The following is a 20782-nucleotide window of genomic DNA, read 5'->3' on the forward strand; positions in this document are numbered from 1 at the left end:
GTCAGGAGCAGGGAGCACTACACACAGGTGATGTGTCAGGAGCAGCGAGCACTACACACAGGTGATGTGTCAGGAGCAGCGAGCACTACACACAGGTGATGTGTCAGGAGCAGCGAGCACTACACACAGGTGATGTGACTGGGGCAGAGAGCACTACACACAGGTGGTGTGTCAGGAGCAGGGAGCACTACACACAGGTGATGTGACAGGGGCAGGGAGCACTACACACAGGTGATGTGACAGGGGCAGGGAGCACTACACACAGGTAATGTGACAGGAGCAGGGAGCACTACACACAGGTGATGTGTCAGGAGCAGGGAGCACTACACACAGGTGATGTCAGGAGCAGGGAGCACTACACACAGGTGATGTGGCAGGAGCAGAGAGCACTACACACAGGTGATGTGTCAGGAGCAGAGAGCACTACACACAGGTGATGTGACAGGAGCAGAGAGCACTACACACAGGTGATGTGACAGGAGCAGGGAGCACTACACACAGGTGATGTGTCAGGAGCAGGGAGCACTACACACAGGTGATGTGTCAGGAGCAGGGAGCACTACACACAGGTGATGTGACAGGAGCAGGGAGCACTACACACAGGTGATGTGACAGGAGCAGGGAGCACTACACACAGGTGATGTGACAGGGGCAGGGAGCACTACACACAGGTGATGTGTCAGGAGCAGGGAGCACTACACACAGGTGATGTGACAGGAGCAGGGAGCACTACACACAGGTGATGTGTCAGGAGCAGCGAGCACTACACACAGGTGATGTGACAGGAGCAGGGAGCACTACACACAGGTGATGTGACAGGGCAGGGAGCACTACACCCAGGTGATGTGACAGGAGCAGAGAGCACTACACACAGGTGATGTGACAGGAGCAGAGAGCACTACACACAGGTTATGTGACAGGAGCAGAGAGCACTACACACAGGTGATGTGACAGGAGCAGAGAGCACTACACACAGGTGATGTGACAGGAGCAGGGAGCACTCCACACAGGTGATGTGACAGGAGCAGGGAGCACTACACACAGGGGATGTGACTGGGGCAGAGAGCACTACACACAGGGGATGTGACGGGGCAGGGAGCACTATACACAGGTGGTGTGTCAGGAGCAGGGAGCACTACACACAGGGGATGTGACACAGGTGATGTGACAGGGGCAGGGATACACGGGGGATGTGACAGGGGCAGGGATACACAGGGGATGTGACAGGGGCAGGGATACACAGGGGATGTGACAGGAGGAGGGAGCACTACACACAGGTGATGTGGCAGGGACACACGGGTGATGTGGCGGGAGCAGGGATACACAGGTGATATGACACAGGGGATGTGACAGAGGCAGGGATACACAGGGGATGTGACAGGGGCAGGGATACACAGGGGATGTGACAGGGGCAGGGATACACAGGGGATGTGACAGGGGCAGGGATACACGGGGGATGTGACCGGGGCAGGGATACACGGGGGATGTGACAGGGGCAGGGATACACAGGGGATGTGGCAGGGGCAGGGATACACAGGGGATGTGGCAGGGGCAGGGATACACAGGGGATGTGACACAGGGGATGTGGCGGGAGCAGGGATACACAAGGGATGTGGCAGGGGCAGGGATTCACGGGGGATGTGACAGGGGCAGGGATACACGGGTGATGTGACACAGGGGATGTGGCGGGAGCAGGGATACACAGGGGATGTGACACAGGGGATGTGGCGGGAGCAGGGATACACAGGGGATGTGACGGGGCAGGGGCAGGGATACACGGGGGATGTGACAGGGGCAGGGATACACAGGGGATGTGGCAGGGGCAGGGATACACGGGGGATGTGACAGGGGCAGGGATACACGGGGGATGTGACAGGGGCAGGGATACACGGGGGATGTGACGGGCAGGGATACACGGGGGGATGTGACAGGGGCAGGGATACACGGGGGGATGTGACAGGGGCAGGGATACACGGGGGGATGTGACAGGGGCAGGGATACACGGGGGGATGTGACAGGGGCAGGGATACACGGGGGGATGTGACAGGGGCAGGGATACACGGGGGGATGTGACAGGGGCAGGGATACACGGGGGATGTGACAGGGGCAGGGATACACGGGGGATGTGACAGGGGCAGGGATACACAGGGGATGTGGCAGGGATACACAGGGGATGTGGCAGGGGCAGGGATACACGGGGGATGTGACAGGGGCAGGGATACACAGGTGATGTGACACAGGGGATGTGGCGGGAGCAGGGATACACAGGGGATGTGGCGAGAGCAGGGATACACAGGGGATGTGGCAGGGGCGGGGATACACAGGGGATGTGGCAGGGGCAGGGATACACAGGGGATGTGGCAGGGGCAGGGATACACAGGGGATGTGGCAGGGGCAGGGATACACGGGGGATGTGACAGGGGCAGGGATACACGGTTGATGTGACACAGGGGATGTGGCGGGAGCAGGGATACACAGGGGATGTGGCGGGAGCAGGGATACACAGGGGATGTGGCGGGAGCAGGGATACACAGGGGATGTGGCGGGAGCAGGGATACACGGGATGTGGCGGGAGCAGGGATACACAGGGGATGTGGCGGGAGCAGGGATACACAGGGGATGTGGCGGGAGCAGGGATACACAGGGGATGTGACAGGGACAGGGATACACAGGGGATGTGACAAGGACAGGGATACACAGGGGATGTGACAGGGGCAGGGATACACAGGCGATGTGACAGGGGCAGGGATACACAGGCGATGTGGCGGGAGCAGGGATACACAGGCGATGTGGCGGGAGCAGGGATACACAGGGGATGTGGTGGGAGCAGGGATACACAGGGGATGTGGCGGGAGCAGGGATACACAGGGGATGTGGCGGGAGCAGGGATACACAGGGGATGTGGCGGGAGCAGGGATACACAGGGGATGTGGCGGGAGCAGGGATACACAGGGGATGTGACAGGGGCAGGGATACACAGGGGATGTGACAGGGGCAGGGATACACAGGGGATGTGACAGGGGCAGGGATAGACAGGTGAGGTGGCTGGAGCAGGGATACACAGGGGATGTGGTTGGAGCAGGGATACACAGGGGATGTGGCTGGAGCAGGGATACACAGGGGATGTGGCTGGAGCAGGGATACACAGGGGATGTGGCTGGAGCAGGGATACACAGGGGATGTGGCTGGAGCAGGGATACACAGGGGATGGGGCAGGGATACACAGGGGATGTGGCAGGGGCAGGGATACACAGGGGATGTGACAGGGGCAGGGATACACAGGGGATGTGACAGGGGCAGGGAGCACTATACACAGGTGATGTGACGGGGCAGAGAGCACTACACACAGGTGATGTGACAGGGGCAGAGAGCACTACACACAGGTGATGTGACAGGAGCAGGGAGCACTACACACAGGTGATGTGACAGGAGCAGGGAGCACTACACACAGATGATGTGACAGGAGCAGGGAGCACTACACACAGGTGATGTGACAGGGGCAGGGATACACAGGGGATGTGACAGGGGCAGGGATACACGGGGGATGTGACAGGGGCAGGGATACACAGGGGATGTGACAGGGGCAGGGATACACAGGGGATGTGACAGGGGCAGGGATACACAGGGGATGTGACAGGGGCAGGGATACACAGGGGATGTGACAGGGGCAGGGATACACGGGGGATGTGACGGGAGCAGGGATACACGGGGATGTGACGGGAGCAGGGATACACGGGGGATGTGACAGGGGCAGGGATACACAGGGGATGTGACAGGGGCAGGGATACACAGGGGATGTGACAGGGGCAGGGATACACAGGGGATGTGACAGGGGCAGGGATACACAGGGGATGTGGCGGGAGCAGGGATACACGGGGATGTGGCGGGAGCAGGGATACACGGGGGATGTGGCGGGAGCAGGGATACACGGGGGATGTGGCGGGAGCAGGGATACACGGGGGATGTGGCGGGAGCAGGGATACACAGGGGATGTGACAGGGGCAGGGCTACACGGGTGATGTGACAGGGGCAGGGATACACGGGTGATGTGACAGGGGCAGGGATACACAGGGGATGTGACAGGGGCAGGGATACACAGGGGATGTGACAGGGGCAGGGATACACAGGTGATGTGACAGGGGCAGGGATACACAGGGGATGTGACAGGGGCAGGGATACACGGGTGATGTGGCAGGGGCAGGGATACACGGGTGATGTGACAGGGGCAGGGATACACAGGGGATGTGGCGGGAGCAGGGATACACGGGTGATGTGGCGGGAGCAGGGATACACAGGTGATGTGACACAGGGGATGTGACAGGGGCAGGGATACACAGGGGATGTGACAGGGGCAGGGATACACAGGGGATGTGGCAGGGGCAGGGATACGGCAGGGGCAGGGATACACAGGGGATGTGGCAGGGGCAGGGATACACGGGTGATGTGACAGGGGATGTGGCAGGGATACACAGGGGATGTGGCGGGAGCAGGGATACACGGGTGATGTGACACAGGGGATGTGGCGGGAGCAGGGATACACAGGGGATGTGACACAGGGGATGTGGCGGGAGCAGGGATACACAGGGGATGTGACAGGGGCAGGGATACAGAGGGGATGTGACAGGGGCAGGGATACACAGGGGATGTGACAGGGGAAGGGATACACAGGGGATGTGGCTGGGGCAGGGATACACAGGGGATGTGGCAGGGGAAGGGATACACAGGGGATGTGGCGGGAGCAGGGATACACAGGGGATGTGACAGGGGCAGGGATACACGGGGATGTGGAGGGAGCAGGGATACACAGGGGATGTGACAGGGGCAGGGATACACGGGTGATGTGACAGGGGCAGGGATACACGGGTGATGTGACGGGGCAGGGATACACAGGTGATGTGACGGGGCAGGGATACACGGGTGATGTGACAGGGGCAGGGATACATGGGTGATGTGGCAGGGGCAGGGATACACGGGTGATGTGACAGGGGCAGGGATACACAGGGGATGTGGCGGGAGCAGGGATACACGGGTGATGTGGCGGAAGCAGGGATACACGGGTGATGTGACACAGGGGATGTGACAGGGGCAGGGATACACAGGGGATGTGACAGGGGCAGGGATACACAGGGGATGTGGCAGGGGCAGGGATACACAGGGGATGTGGCAGGGGCAGGGATACACAGGGGATGTGGCAGGGGCAGGGATACACAGGGGATGTGGCGGGAGCAGGGATACACAGGGGATGTGACACGGGATGTGGCGAGAGCAGGGATACACAGGGGATGTGGCAGGGGAAGGGATACACAGGGGATGTGGCTGGGGCAGGGATACACGGGGGATGTGGCAGGGGAAGGGATACATAGGGGATGTGGCAGGGGCAGGGATACACAGGGGATGTGGCAGGGGAAGGGATACACAGGGGATGTGACAGGGGCAGGGATACACAGGGGATGTGGCTGGGGCAGGGATACAGAGGGGATGTGGCTGGGGCAGGGATACAGAGGGGATGTGGCAGGGGCAGGGATACACAGGGGATGTGACAGGGGCAGGGATACACAGGGGATGTGACAGGGGCAGGGATACACAGGGGATGTGACAGGGGCAGGGATACACAGGGGATGTGACAGGGGCAGGGATAGACAGGTGAGGTGGCTGGAGCAGGGATACACAGGGGATGTGGCTGGAGCAGGGATACACAGGGGATGTGGCAGGGGCAGGGATACACAGGGGATGTGGCAGGGGCAGGGATACACAGGGGATGTGGCAGGGGAAGGGATACACAGGTGATGTGGCAGGGGAAGGGATACACAGGGGATGTGGCAGGGGAAGGGATACACAGGGGATGTGGCAGGGGAAGGGATACACAGGGGATGTGGGAAGGGATACACAGGTGATGTGGCAGGGGAAGGGATACACAGGGGATGTGGCAGGGGAAGGGATACACAGGTGATGTGGCAGGGGAAGGGATACACAGGGGATGTGGCAGGGGAAGGGATACACAGGTGATGTGGCAGGGGAAGGGATACACAGGTGATGTGGCAGGGGAAGGGATACACAGGGGATGTGACACAGGTGATGTGGCAGGGGAAGGGATACACAGGTGGTGTGGCGGGAGCAGGGACACACAGGGGATGTGGCAGGGGAAGGGATACACAGGGGATGTGGCAGGGAAAGGGATACACAGGGGATGTGGCAGGGGAAGGGATACACAGGGGATGTGGCAGGGGAAGGGATACACAGGGGATGTGGCAGGGGAAGGGATACACAGGGGATGTGGCAGGGGAAGGGATACACAGGGGATGTGACACAGGTGATGTGGCAGGGGAAGGGATACACAGGGGATGTGGCAGGGGAAGGGATACACAGGGGAAGGGATACACAGGGGATGTGGCAGGGGAAGGGATACACAGGGGATGTGGCAGGGGAAGGGATACACAGGTGGTGTGGCGGGAGCAGGGATACACAGGGGATGTGGCGGGAGCAGGGATACACAGGGGATGTGGCAGGGGATGTGACACAGGTGGTGTGACAGGAGCAGGGATACACAGGGGATGTGACAGGAGCAGGGATACACAGGGGATGTGGCAGGGGAAGGGATACACAGGGGATGTGACACAGGTGATGTGACAGGGGAAGGGATACACAGGGGATGTGACAGGAGCAGGGATACACAGGGGATGTGGCAGGGGAAGGGATACACAGGTGAAGTGGCAGGGGAAGGGATACACAGGGGATGTGGCAGGGGAAGGGATACACAGGGGATGTGACACAGGTGATGTGGCAGGGGAAGGGATACACAGGGGATGTGGCAGGGGAAGGGATACACAGGGGATGTGGCAGGGGAAGGGATACACAGGTGGTGTGGCAGGGGAAGGGATACACAGGTGGTGTGGCAGGGGAAGGGATACACGGGGATGTGGCAGGGGAAGGGATACACGGGGGATGTGGCAGGGGAAGGGATACACGGGGGATGTGTCAGGGGAAGGGATACACAGGGGATGTGGCAGGGGAAGGGATACACAGGGGATGTGGCAGGGGAAGGGATACACAGGGGATGTGGCAGGGGAAGGGATACACAGGGGATGTGACACAGGTGATGTGGCAGGGGAAGGGATACACAGGGGATGTGGCAGGGGAAGGGATACACAGGGGATGTGGCAGGGGAAGGGATACACAGGTGGTGTGGCAGGGGAAGGGATACACAGGTGATGTGGCAGGGGAAGGGATACACAGGTGATGTGGCAGGGGAAGGGATACACGGGGGATGTGGCAGGGGAAGGGATACACAGGTGATGTGGCAGGGGAAGGGATACACAGGTGATGTGGCAGGGGAAGGGATACACAGGGGATGTGTCAGGGGAAGGGATACACAGGGGATGTGGCAGGGGAAGGGATACACAGGGGATGTGGCAGGGGAAGGGATACACAGGGGATGTGGCAGGGGAAGGGATACACAGGGGATGAGGCTGGGGCAGGGATATACAGGGGATGTGGCTGGGGCAGGGATACACAGGGGATGTGGCAGGGGCAGGGATACACAGGGGATGTGGCAGGGGCAGGGATACACAGGGGATGTGGCAGGGGAAGGGATACACAGGGGATGTGGCAGGGGAAGGGATACACAGGGGATGTGGCAGGGGAAGGGATACACAGGGGATGTGGCAGGGGAAGGGATACACGGGTGGTGTGGCAGGGGAAGGGATACACAGGGGATGTGGCTGGGGCAGGGATACACAGGGGATGTGGCAGGGGCAGGGATACACAGGGGATGTGGCAGGGGAAGGGATACACAGGGGATGTGGCAGGGGAAGGGATACACAGGGGATGTGGCAGGGGAAGGGATACACAGGGGATGTGGCAGGGGAAGGGATACACAGGGGATGTGGCAGGGGAAGGGATACACAGGGGATGTGGCAGGGGAAGGGATACACAGGGGATGTGGCAGGGGAAGGGATACACAGGGGATGTGGCAGGGGAAGGGATACACAGGGGATGTGGCAGGGGCAGGGATACACAGGGGATGTGACAGGGGCAGGGATACACAGGGGATGTGACAGGGGAAGGGATACACAGGGGATGTGGCTGGGGCAGGGATACACAGGGGATGTGGCAGGGGAAGGGATACACAGGGGATGTGGCGGGAGCAGGGATACACAGGGGATGTGACAGGGGCAGGGATACACGGGGATGTGGAGGGAGCAGGGATACACAGGGGATGTGACAGGGGCAGGGATACACGGGTGATGTGACAGGGGCAGGGATACACGGGTGATGTGACGGGGCAGGGATACACGGGTGATGTGACGGGGCAGGGATACAAGGGTGATGTGACAGGGGCAGGGATACACGGGTGATGTGGCAGGGGCAGGGATACACGGGTGATGTGGCGGGAGCAGGGATACACGGGTGATGTGGCGGGAGCAGGGATACACGGGTGATGTGACACAGGGGATGTGACAGGGGCAGGGATACACAGGGGATGTGACAGGGGCAGGGATACACAGGGGATGTGACAGGGGCAGGGATACACAGGGGATGTGACAGGGGCAGGGATACACAGGGGATGTGGCAGGGGCAGGGATACACAGGGGATGTGGCGGGAGCAGGGATACACAGGGGATGTGGCGGGAGCAGGGATACACAGGGGATGTGGCGGGAGCAGGGATACACAGGGGATGTGACACAGGATGTGGCAGGGGAAGGGATACACAGGGGATGTGGCTGGGGCAGGGATACACGGGGGATGTGGCAGGGGAAGGGATACATAGGGGATGTGGCAGGGGCAGGGATACACAGGGGATGTGGCAGGGGAAGGGATACACAGGGGATGTGACAGGGGCAGGGATACACAGGGGATGTGGCTGGGGCAGGGATACAGAGGGGATGAGGCAGGGGCAGGGATACACAGGGGATGTGACAGGGGCAGGGATACACAGGGGATGTGACAGGGGCAGGGATACACAGGGGATGTGACAGGGGCAGGGATACACAGGGGATGTGACAGGGGCAGGGATACACAGGGGATGTGACAGGGGCAGGGATAGACAGGTGAGGTGGCTGGAGCAGGGATAGACAGGGGATGTGGCTGGAGCAGGGATACACAGGGGATGTGGCAGGGGCAGGGATACACAGGGGATGTGGCAGGGGAAGGGATACACAGGTGATGTGGCAGGGGAAGGGATACACAGGGGATGTGGCAGGGGAAGGGATACACAGGTGATGTGGCAGGGGAAGGGATACACAGGGGATGTGGCAGGGGAAGGGATACACAGGTGATGTGGCAGGGGAAGGGATACACAGGGGATGTGGCAGGGGAAGGGATACACAGGTGATGTGGCAGGGGAAGGGATACACAGGGGATGTGACACAGGTGATGTGGCAGGGGAAGGGATACACAGGTGGTGTGGCGGGAGCAGGGACACACAGGGGATGTGGCAGGGGAAGGGATACACAGGGGATGTGGCAGGGAAAGGGATACACAGGTGATGTGGCAGGGGAAGGGATACACAGGGGATGTGGCAGGGGAAGGGATACACAGGTGATGTGGCAGGGGAAGGGATACACAGGGGATGTGGCAGGGGAAGGGATACACAGGGGATGTGGCAGGGGAAGGGATACACAGGGGATGTGACACAGGTGATGTGGCAGGGGAAGGGATACACAGGGGATGTGGCAGGGGAAGGGATACACAGGGGAAGGGATACACAGGGGATGTGGCAGGGGAAGTGATACACAGGGGATGTGGCAGGGGAAGGGATACACAGGTGGTGTGGCGGGAGCAGGGATACACAGGGGATGTGGCAGGGGATGTGACACAGGTGGTGTGACAGGAGCAGGGATACACAGGGGATGTGACAGGAGCAGGGATACACAGGGGATGTGGCAGGGGAAGGGATACACAGGGGATGTGACAGGGGAAGGGATACACAGGGGATGTGACACAGGTGATGTGACAGGGGAAGGGATACACAGGGGATGTGACAGGAGCAGGGATACACAGGGGATGTGGCAGGGGAAGGGATACACAGGTGATGTGGCAGGGGAAGGGATACACAGGGGATGTGGCAGGGGAAGGGATACACAGGGGATGTGGCAGGGGAAGGGATACACAGGGGATGTGACACAGGTGATGTGGCAGGGGAAGGGATACACAGGGGATGTGGCAGGGGAAGGGATACACAGCTGGTGTGGCAGGGGAAGGGATACACAGGTGATGTGGCAGGGGAAGGGATACACGGGGGATGTGGCAGGGGAAGGGATACACGGGGGATGTGGCAGGGGAAGGGATACACGGGGGATGTGGCAGGGGAAGGGATACACGGGGGATGTGGCAGGGGAAGGGATACACGGGGGATGTGTCAGGGGAAGGGATACACAGGGGATGTGGCAGGGGAAGGGATACACAGGGGATGTGGCAGGGGAAGGGATACACAGGGGATGTGGCAGGGGAAGGGATACACAGGGGATGTGACACAGGTGATGTGGCAGGGGAAGGGATACACAGGGGATGTGGCAGGGGAAGGGATACACAGGGGATGTGGCAGGGGAAGGGATACACAGGTGGTGTGGCAGGGGAAGGGATACACAGGTGATGTGGCAGGGGAAGGGATACACAGGCGATGTGGCAGGGGAAGGGATACACAGGGGATGTGGCAGGGGAAGGGATACACAGGGGATGTGGCTGGGGCAGGGATACACAGGTGATGTGGCAGGGGAAGGGATACACAGGGGATGTGGCAGGGGAAGGGATACACAGGGGATGTGGCAGGGGAAGGGATACACAGGGGATGTGGCAGGGGAAGGGATACACAGGGGATGTGGCAGGGGAAGGGATACACAGGGGATGTGGCTGGGGAAGGGATACACAGGGGATGTGGCTGGGGCAGGGATACACAGGGGATGTGGCTGGGGCAGGGATACACAGGGGATGTGGCAGGGGCAGGGATACACAGGGGATGTGGCAGGGGAAGGGATACACAGGGGATGTGGCAGGGGAAGGGATACACAGGTGGTGTGGCACAGGTGATGTGACACAGGTGATGTGGCAGGGGAAGGGATACACAGGGGATGTGGCAGGGGAAGGGATACACAGGGGATGTGGCAGGGGAAGGGATACACGGGGGATGTGGCAGGGGAAGGGATACACGGGGGATGTGGCAGGGGAAGGGATACACGGGGGATGTGGCAGGGGAAGGGATACACGGGGGATGTGGCAGGGGAAGGGATACACAGGGGATGTGGCAGGGGAAGGGATACACGGGGGATGTGGCAGGGGAAGGGATACACGGGGATGTGGCAGGGGAAGGGATACACGGGGGATGTGACAGGGGAAGGGATACACGGGGGATGTGGCAGGGGAAGGGATACACAGGGGATGTGGCAGGGGAAGGGATACACAGGGGATGTGGCAGGGGAAGGGATACACAGGGGATGTGGCAGGGGAAGGGATACACAGGGGATGTGGCAGGGGAAGGGATACACAGGGGATGTGGCAGGGGAAGGGATACACAGGGGATGTGGCAGGGGAAGGGATACACAGGGGATGTGGCAGGGGAAGGGATACACAGGGGATGTGGCAGGGGAAGGGATACACAGGGGATGTGGCAGGGGAAGGGATACACAGGGGATGTGGCAGGGGAAGGGATACACAGGGGATGTGGCAGGGGAAGGGATACACAGGGGATGTGGCAGGGGAAGGGATACACAGGGGATGTGGCAGGGGAAGGGATACACAGGGGATGTGGCAGGGGAAGGGATACACAGGGGATGTGGCAGGGGAAGGGATACACGGGGGATGTGGCAGGGGAAGGGATACACGGGGGATGTGGCAGGGGAAGGGATACACGGGGGATGTGACAGGGGAAGGGATACACGGGGGATGTGGCAGGGGAAGGGATACACAGGGGATGTGGCAGGGGAAGGGATACACAGGGGATGTGGCAGGGGAAGGGATACACAGGGGATGTGGCAGGGGAAGGGATACACAGGGGATGTGGCAGGGGAAGGGATACACAGGGGATGTGGCAGGGGAAGGGATACACGGGGGATGTGGCAGGGGAAGGGATACACGGGGGATGTGACAGGGGAAGGGATACACAGGGGATGTGGCAGGGGAAGGGATACACAGGGGATGTGGCAGGGGAAGGGATACACAGGGGATGTGGCAGGGGAAGGGATACACAGGGGATGTGGCAGGGGAAGGGATACACAGGGGATGTGGCAGGGGAAGGGATACACAGGGGATGTGGCAGGGGAAGGGATACACAGGTGATGTGGCAGGGGAAGGGATACACAGGGGATGTGGCAGGGGAAGGGATACACAGGGGATGTGGCAGGGGAAGGGATACACAGGGGATGTGGCAGGGGAAGGGATACACAGGGGATGTGGCAGGGGAAGGGATACACAGGGGATGTGGCAGGGGCAGGGATACACAGGGGATGTGACAGGGGAAGGGATACACAGGGGATGTGGCAGGGGAAGGGATACACAGGGGATGTGGCAGGGGAAGGGATACACAGGGGATGTGACAGGGGAAGGGATACACAGGGGATGTGGCAGGGGAAGGGATACACAGGTGATGTGGCAGGGGAAGGGATACACAGGGGATGAGCAGGGGAAGGGATACACAGGGGATGAGCAGGGGAAGGGATACACAGGGGATGTGGCAGGGGAAGGGATACACAGGGGATGTGGCGGGGGAAGGGATACACAGGGGATGTGGCAGGGGAAGGGATACACAGGGGATGTGGCAGGGGAAGGGATACACGGGGGATGTGGCAGGGGAAGGGATACACGGGGGATGTGGCGGGAGCAGGGATACACAGGGGATGTGGCAGGGGAAGGGATACACAGGGGATGTGGCAGGGGAAGGGATACACGGGGGATGTGGCAGGGGAAGGGATACACGGGGGATGTGGCAGGGGAAGGGATACACAGGGGATGTGGCGGGAGCAGGGATACACAGGGGATGTGGCAGGGGAAGGGATACACAGGGGATGTGGCAGGGGAAGGGATACACAGGGGATGTGGCAGGGGAAGGGATACACGGGGGATGTGGCAGGGGAAGGGATACACGGGGGATGTGGCAGGGGAAGGGATACACAGGGGATGTGGCAGGGGAAGGGATACACAGGGGATGTGGCAGGGGAAGGGATACACAGGGGATGTGGCAGGGGAAGGGATACACAGGGGATGTGGCAGGGGAAGGGATACACAGGGGATGTGGCGGGGGAAGGGATACACAGGGGATGTGGCAGGGGAAGGGATACACGGGGGATGTGGCGGGGGCAGGGATACACAGGGGATGTGACAGGGGCAGGGATACACAGGGGATGTGGCAGGGGAAGGGATACACAGGGGATGTGGCAGGGGAAGGGATACACAGGGGATGTGGCAGGGGAAGGGATACACAGGGGATGTGGCAGGGGAAGGGATACACAGGGGATGTGGCAGGGGAAGGGATACACAGGGGATGTGGCAGGGGAAGGGATACACAGGGGATGTGGCGGGGGAAGGGATACACAGGTGGTGTGGCGGGGGAAGGGATACACAGGGGATGTGGCAGGGGAAGGGATACACAGGGGATGTGGCAGGGGAAGGGATACACAGGGGATGTGGCAGGGGAAGGGATACACAGGTGGTGTGGCGGGGGCAGGGATACACAGGTGGTGTGGCGGGGGCAGGGATACACGGGGGATGTGGCAGGGGAAGGGATACACAGGGGATGTGGCAGGGGAAGGGATACACAGGGGATGTGACAGGGGAAGGGATACACAGGGGATGTGGCAGGGGAAGGGATACACAGGGGATGTGGCAGGGGAAGGGATACACAGGGGATGTGGCAGGGGAAGGGATACACAGGGGATGTGGCAGGGGAAGGGATACACAGGGGATGTGGCAGGGGAAGGGATACACAGGGGATGTGGCAGGGGAAGGGATACACAGGGGATGTGGCAGGGGAAGGGATACACAGGGGATGTGGCAGGGGAAGGGATACACAGGTGGTGTGGCAGGGGAAGGGATACACAGGGGATGTGGCAGGGGAAGGGATACACAGGGGATGAGCAGGGGAAGGGATACACAGGGGATGTGGCAGGGGAAGGGATACACAGGGGATGTGGCAGGGGAAGGGATACACAGGTGGTGTGGCGGGGGCAGGGATACACAGGGGATGTGACAGGGGAAGGGATACACAGGGGATGTGGCAGGGGAAGGGATACACGGGGGATGTGGCAGGGGAAGGGATACACAGGGGATGTGGCAGGGGCGGGGATACACAGGGGATGTGGCAGGGGAAGGGATACACGGGGGATGTGGCAGGGGAAGGGATACACAGGGGATGTGGCAGGGGAAGGGATACACGGGGGATGTGGCAGGGGAAGGGATACACAGGGGATGTGGCAGGGGAAGGGATACACAGGGGATGTGACAGGGGAAGGGATACACAGGGGATGTGGCAGGGGAAGGGATACACGGGGGATGTGGCAGGGGAAGGGATACACAGGGGATGTGGCAGGGGAAGGGATACACAGGGGATGTGGCAGGGGAAGGGATACACGGGGGATGTGGCAGGGGAAGGGATACACAGGGGATGTGGCAGGGGAAGGGATACACAGGGGATGTGGCAGGGGAAGGGATACACGGGGGATGTGGCAGGGGAAGGGATACACGGGGGATGTGGCAGGGGAAGGGATACACGGGGGATGTGGCAGGGGAAGGGATACACAGGGGATGTGGCAGGGGAAGGGATACACAGGGGATGTGGCAGGGGAAGGGATACACGGGGGATGTGGCAGGGGAAGGGATACACGGGGGATGTGGCAGGGGAAGGGATACACAGGGGATGTGGCAGGGGAAGGGATACACAGGGGATGTGGCAGGGGAAGGGATACACAGGCGGTGTGGCAGGGGAAGGGATACACAGGCGATGTGGCAGGGGAAGGGATACACAGGCGATGTGGCAGGGGAAGGGATACACAGGGGATGTGGCAGGGGAAGGGATACACAGGGGATGTGGCTGGGGCAGGGATACACAGGTGATGTGGCAGGGGAAGGGATACACAGGGGATGTGGCAGGGGAAGGGATACACAGGGGATGTGGCAGGGGAAGGGATACACAGGGGATGTGGCAGGGGAAGGGATACACAGGGGATGTGGCAGGGGAAGGGATACACAGGGGATGTGGCTGGGGAAGGGATACACAGGGGATGTGGCTGGGGCAGGGATACACAGGGGATGTGGCTGGGGCAGGGATACACAGGGGATGTGGCAGGGGCAGGGATACACAGGGGATGTGGCAGGGGAAGGGATACACAGGGGATGTGGCAGGGGAAGGGATACACAGGTGGTGTGGCACAGGTGATGTGACACAGGTGATGTGGCAGGGGAAGGGATACACAGGGGATGTGGCAGGGGAAGGGATACACAGGGGATGTGGCAGGGGAAGGGATACACGGGGGATGTGGCAGGGGAAGGGATACACGGGGGATGTGGCAGGGGAAGGGATACACGGGGGATGTGGCAGGGGAAGGGATACACGGGGGATGTGGCAGGGGAAGGGATACACAGGGGATGTGGCAGGGGAAGGGATACACGGGGGATGTGGCAGGGGAAGGGATACACGGGGATGTGGCAGGGGAAGGCATACACGGGGGATGTGACAGGGGAAGGGATACACGGGGGATGTGGCAGGGGAAGGGATACACAGGGGATGTGGCAGGGGAAGGGATACACAGGGGATGTGGCAGGGGAAGGGATACACAGGGGATGTGGCAGGGGAAGGGATACACAGGGGATGTGGCAGGGGAAGGGATACACAGGGGATGTGGCAGGGGAAGGGATACACAGGGGATGTGGCAGGGGAAGGGATACACAGGGGATGTGGCAGGGGAAGGGATACACAGGGGATGTGGCAGGGGAAGGGATACACAGGGGATGTGGCAGGGGAAGGGATACACAGGGGATGTGGCAGGGGAAGGGATACACAGGGGATGTGGCAGGGGAAGGGATACACAGGGGATGTGGCAGGGGAAGGGATACACAGGGGATGTGGCAGGGGAAGGGATACACAGGGGATGTGGCAGGGGAAGGGATACACAGGGGATGTGGCAGGGGAAGGGATACACGGGGGATGTGGCAGGGGAAGGGATACACGGGGGATGTGACAGGGGAAGGGATACACGGGGGATGTGGCAGGGGAAGGGATACACAGGGGATGTGGCAGGGGAAGGGATACACAGGGGATGTGGCAGGGGAAGGGATACACAGGGGATGTGGCAGGGGAAGGGATACACAGGGGATGTGGCAGGGGAAGGGATACACGGGGGATGTGGCAGGGGAAGGGATACACGGGGGATGTGACAGGGGAAGGGATACACGGGGGATGTGACAGGGGAAGGGATACACAGGGGATGTGGCAGGGGAAGGGATACACAGGGGATGTGGCAGGGGAAGGGATACACAGGGGATGTGGCAGGGGAAGGGATACACAGGGGATGTGGCAGGGGAAGGGATACACAGGGGATGTGGCAGGGGAAGGGATACACAGGGGATGTGGCAGGGGAAGGGATACACAGGTGATGTGGCAGGGGAAGGGATACACAGGGGATGTGGCAGGGGAAGGGATACACAGGGGATGTGGCAGGGGAAGGGATACACAGGGGATGTGGCAGGGGAAGGGATACACAGGGGATGTGGCAGGGGAAGGGATACACAGGGGATGTGGCAGGGGCAGGGATACACAGGGGATGTGACAGGGGAAGGGATACACAGGGGATGTGGCAGGGGAAGGGATACACAGGGGATGTGGCAGGGGAAGGGATACACAGGGGATGTGACAGGGGAAGGGATACACAGGGGATGTGGCAGGGGAAGGGATACACAGGTGATGTGGCAGGGGAAGGGATACACAGGGGATGAGCAGGGGAAGGGATACACAGGGGATGAGCAGGGGAAGGGATACACAGGGGATGTGGCAGGGGAAGGGATACACAGGGGATGTGGCGGGGGAAGGGATACACAGGGGATGTGGCAGGGGAAGGGATACACAGGGGATGTGGCAGGGGAAGGGATACACGGGGGATGTGGCAGGGGAAGGGATACACGGGGGATGTGGCGGGAGCAGGGATACACAGGGGATGTGGCAGGGGAAGGGATACACAGGGGATGTGGCAGGGGAAGGGATACACGGGGGATGTGGCAGGGGAAGGGATACACGGGGGATGTGGCAGGGGAAGGGATACACAGGGGATGTGGCGGGAGCAGGGATACACAGGGGATGTGGCAGGGGAAGGGATACACAGGGGATGTGGCAGGGGAAGGGATACACAGGGGATGTGGCAGGGGAAGGGATACACGGGGGATGTGGCAGGGGAAGGGATACACGGGGGATGTGGCAGGGGAAGGGATACACAGGGGATGTGGCAGGGGAAGGGATACACAGGGGATGTGGCAGGGGAAGGGATACACAGGGGATGTGGCAGGGGAAGGGATACACAGGGGATGTGGCAGGGGAAGGGATACACAGGGGATGTGGCGGGGGAAGGGATACACAGGGGATGTGGCAGGGGAAGGGATACACGGGGGATGTGGCGGGGGCAGGGATACACAGGGGATGTGACAGGGGCAGGGATACACAGGGGATGTGGCAGGGGAAGGGATACACAGGGGATGTGGCAGGGGAAGGGATACACAGGGGATGTGGCAGGGGAAGGGATACACAGGGGATGTGGCAGGGGAAGGGATACACAGGGGATGTGGCAGGGGAAGGGATACACAGGGGATGTGGCAGGGGAAGGGATACACAGGGGATGTGGCGGGGGAAGGGATACACAGGTGGTGTGGCGGGGGAAGGGATACACAGGGGATGTGGCAGGGGAAGGGATACACAGGGGATGTGGCAGGGGAAGGGATACACAGGGGATGTGGCAGGGGAAGGGATACACAGGTGGTGTGGCGGGGGCAGGGATACACGGGGGATGTGGCAGGGGAAGGGATACACAGGGGATGTGGCAGGGGAAGGGATACACAGGGGATGTGACAGGGGAAGGGATACACAGGGGATGTGGCAGGGGAAGGGATACACAGGGGATGTGGCAGGGGAAGGGATACACAGGGGATGTGGCAGGGGAAGGGATACACAGGGGATGTGGCAGGGGAAGGGATACACAGGGGATGTGGCAGGGGAAGGGATACACAGGGGATGTGGCAGGGGAAGGGATACACAGGGGATGTGGCAGGGGAAGGGATACACAGGGGATGTGGCAGGGGAAGGGATACACAGGTGGTGTGGCAGGGGAAGGGATACACAGGGGATGTGGCAGGGGAAGGGATACACAGGGGATGAGCAGGGGAAGGGATACACAGGGGATGTGGCAGGGGAAGGGATACACAGGGGATGTGGCAGGGGAAGGGATACACAGGTGGTGTGGCGGGGGCAGGGATACACAGGGGATGTGACAGGGGAAGGGATACACAGGGGATGTGGCAGGGGAAGGGATACACGGGGGATGTGGCAGGGGAAGGGATACACAGGGGATGTGGCAGGGGCGGGGATACACAGGGGATGTGGCAGGGGAAGGGATACACGGGGGATGTGGCAGGGGAAGGGATACACAGGGGATGTGGCAGGGGAAGGGATACACGGGGGATGTGGCAGGGGAAGGGATACACAGGGGATGTGGCAGGGGAAGGGATACACAGGGGATGTGACAGGGGAAGGGATACACAGGGGATGTGGCAGGGGAAGGGATACACGGGGGATGTGGCAGGGGAAGGGATACACAGGGGATGTGGCAGGGGAAGGGATACACAGGGGATGTGGCAGGGGAAGGGATACACGGGGGATGTGGCAGGGGAAGGGATACACAGGGGATGTGGCAGGGGAAGGGATACACAGGGGATGTGGCAGGGGAAGGGATACACGGGGGATGTGGCAGGGGAAGGGATACACGGGGGATGTGGCAGGGGAAGGGATACACGGGGGATGTGGCAGGGGAAGGGATACACGGGGGATGTGGCAGGGGAAGGGATACACAGGGGATGTGGCAGGGGAAGGGATACACAGGGGATGTGGCAGGGGAAGGGATACACGGGGGATGTGGCAGGGGAAGGGATACACGGGGGATGTGGCAGGGGAAGGGATACACAGGGGATGTGGCAGGGGAAGGGATACACAGGGGATGTGGCAGGGGAAGGGATACACAGGGGATGTGACAGGGGAAGGGATACACAGGGGATGTGGCAGGGGAAGGGATACACAGGGGATGTGGCAGGGGAAGGGATACACGGGGGATGTGGCAGGGGAAGGGATACACAGGGGATGTGGCAGGGGAAGGGATACACGGGGGATGTGGCAGGGGAAGGGATACACAGGGGATGTGGCAGGGGAAGGGATACACAGGGGATGTGGCAGGGGAAGGGATACACAGGGGATGTGGCAGGGGAAGGGATACACGGGGGATGTGGCAGGGGAAGGGATACACGGGGGATGTGGCAGGGGAAGGGATACACAGGGGATGTGGCAGGGTACACCGCCCGGCGCTCAGAGGCCCCCCAGCCCCCCAGGTGCACCCCAGGCCCCGCTCACCTTGTAGGAGTCCTGCAGGGGCATGGTTCTCGCTCGGGTTTAGTGATCTCGGGTACAGGGGCTCACGCTCCGCGCTGTGACCGAGGCTGAGGAGGGGGCGGGGGCGCGCAGCAGCCAACTCCCATCCTCCGGCACCAGGAAACGCGTGAGAACGAGTCCTGGGCGCAGGGCCCCCTTCCCGCCCGCTGCAAGAGCCGGCGAGAGCCTCCCCGGCCGGAGCCCGTCGTATAGCGCCCAGAGGCCCGGTCCCTGCGGCTGCCAAGTCTGCCTGATGCACTGAACGCGCACTGCGCATGCGCGGACCCTGAGATTGAACGGACGTCAACCCTTTGCGCATGCGTGGACCCAAGCGCGTCCCTGCTCCATGCGCATGCCCAGAGCGCGGAGGTCGCCCCGCACAGACTATCACTGAAACACTAGCACGGCTCAATGCGCGTACCCAGTGCGCGAGGCACCACTACCAAGAATCAATGCGCATGCTCTAATGTACCTGTACACCGGAGCGCTCTGCGCATGCCCCATTAGAAGATACTACCCGGATGCGCATGTCCGAACCAACCCAGAAGCTGCAGGGTGAAGCCCGGCCCGGAGTACGCCGGCGGGAGTCTCCGTCCGCGGAGGCGCTGCTGCGGCCTCCTCTGCGCGAGATACACCGCTTCCTGCCAGCAAGAAAGCAGAACCAAAGATAGAGTTGGGGTGGGCGTGGCCTATTAGGCACCAGCCTCCTGTTTTCTGGCACGGCCCACTGAAGGCCACTTGTTGCTATCTAGAGCACGCGCGGGGCCTCAGAGATGGATGTGGGGGCTGTGCCCGACCCGGGGGACAGCCTCTCATGCTCTCGGCGCAGGCAGCTGGCAAGGCTGCTCCAAGGGATGGCAGTGGCTGAAGCCCTGGTCTGGCTGCAGTGTGGGGGCAGGGGCTGCAGAGTGGGGGCAGGGGCTGCAGAGTGGGGGCAGGGGCTGCAGTGTGGGGGCAGGGGCTGCAGAGTGGGGGCAGGGGCTGCAGTGTGGGGGCAGGGGCTGCAGAGTGGGGGCAGGGGCTGCAGTGTGGGGGCAGGGGCTGCAGTGTGGGGGCAGGGGCTGCAGAGTGGGGGCAGGGGCTGCAGAGTGGGGGCAGGGGCTGCAGTGTGGGGGCAGGGGCTGCAGAGTGGGGGCAGGGGCTGCAGAGTGGGGGCAGGGGCTGCAGAGTGGGGGCAG

At 61.5% G+C, this 20782-nt stretch overlaps 1 protein-coding gene across 2 annotated transcripts in view; it reads right to left on the reverse strand.

Moving 5' to 3' along the window:
- LOC138303545 (zinc finger protein 271-like) overlaps positions 1-19892 on the reverse strand; it is a 118663-nt gene extending 98771 nt beyond the window's left edge. Inside the window, exon 1 of one of the 2 annotated variants that reach the window (XM_069242784.1) lies at positions 19587-19874. In XM_069242784.1, the coding sequence (XP_069098885.1) occupies positions 19587-19610 (24 nt within the window). In that variant the 5' untranslated portion in view covers positions 19611-19874. Of the gene's footprint in view, positions 1-19586 lie in introns of both variants that reach the window. The other variant, XM_069242785.1, reaches the window with a different exon arrangement.
- Between the last annotated feature and the right edge of the window lie 890 nt (positions 19893-20782).

Source organism: Pleurodeles waltl, chromosome 7 (genome assembly GCF_031143425.1).
Source record: "Pleurodeles waltl isolate 20211129_DDA chromosome 7, aPleWal1.hap1.20221129, whole genome shotgun sequence".
In the NCBI taxonomy this organism is placed as follows: Eukaryota; Metazoa; Chordata; class Amphibia; order Caudata; family Salamandridae; genus Pleurodeles; species Pleurodeles waltl.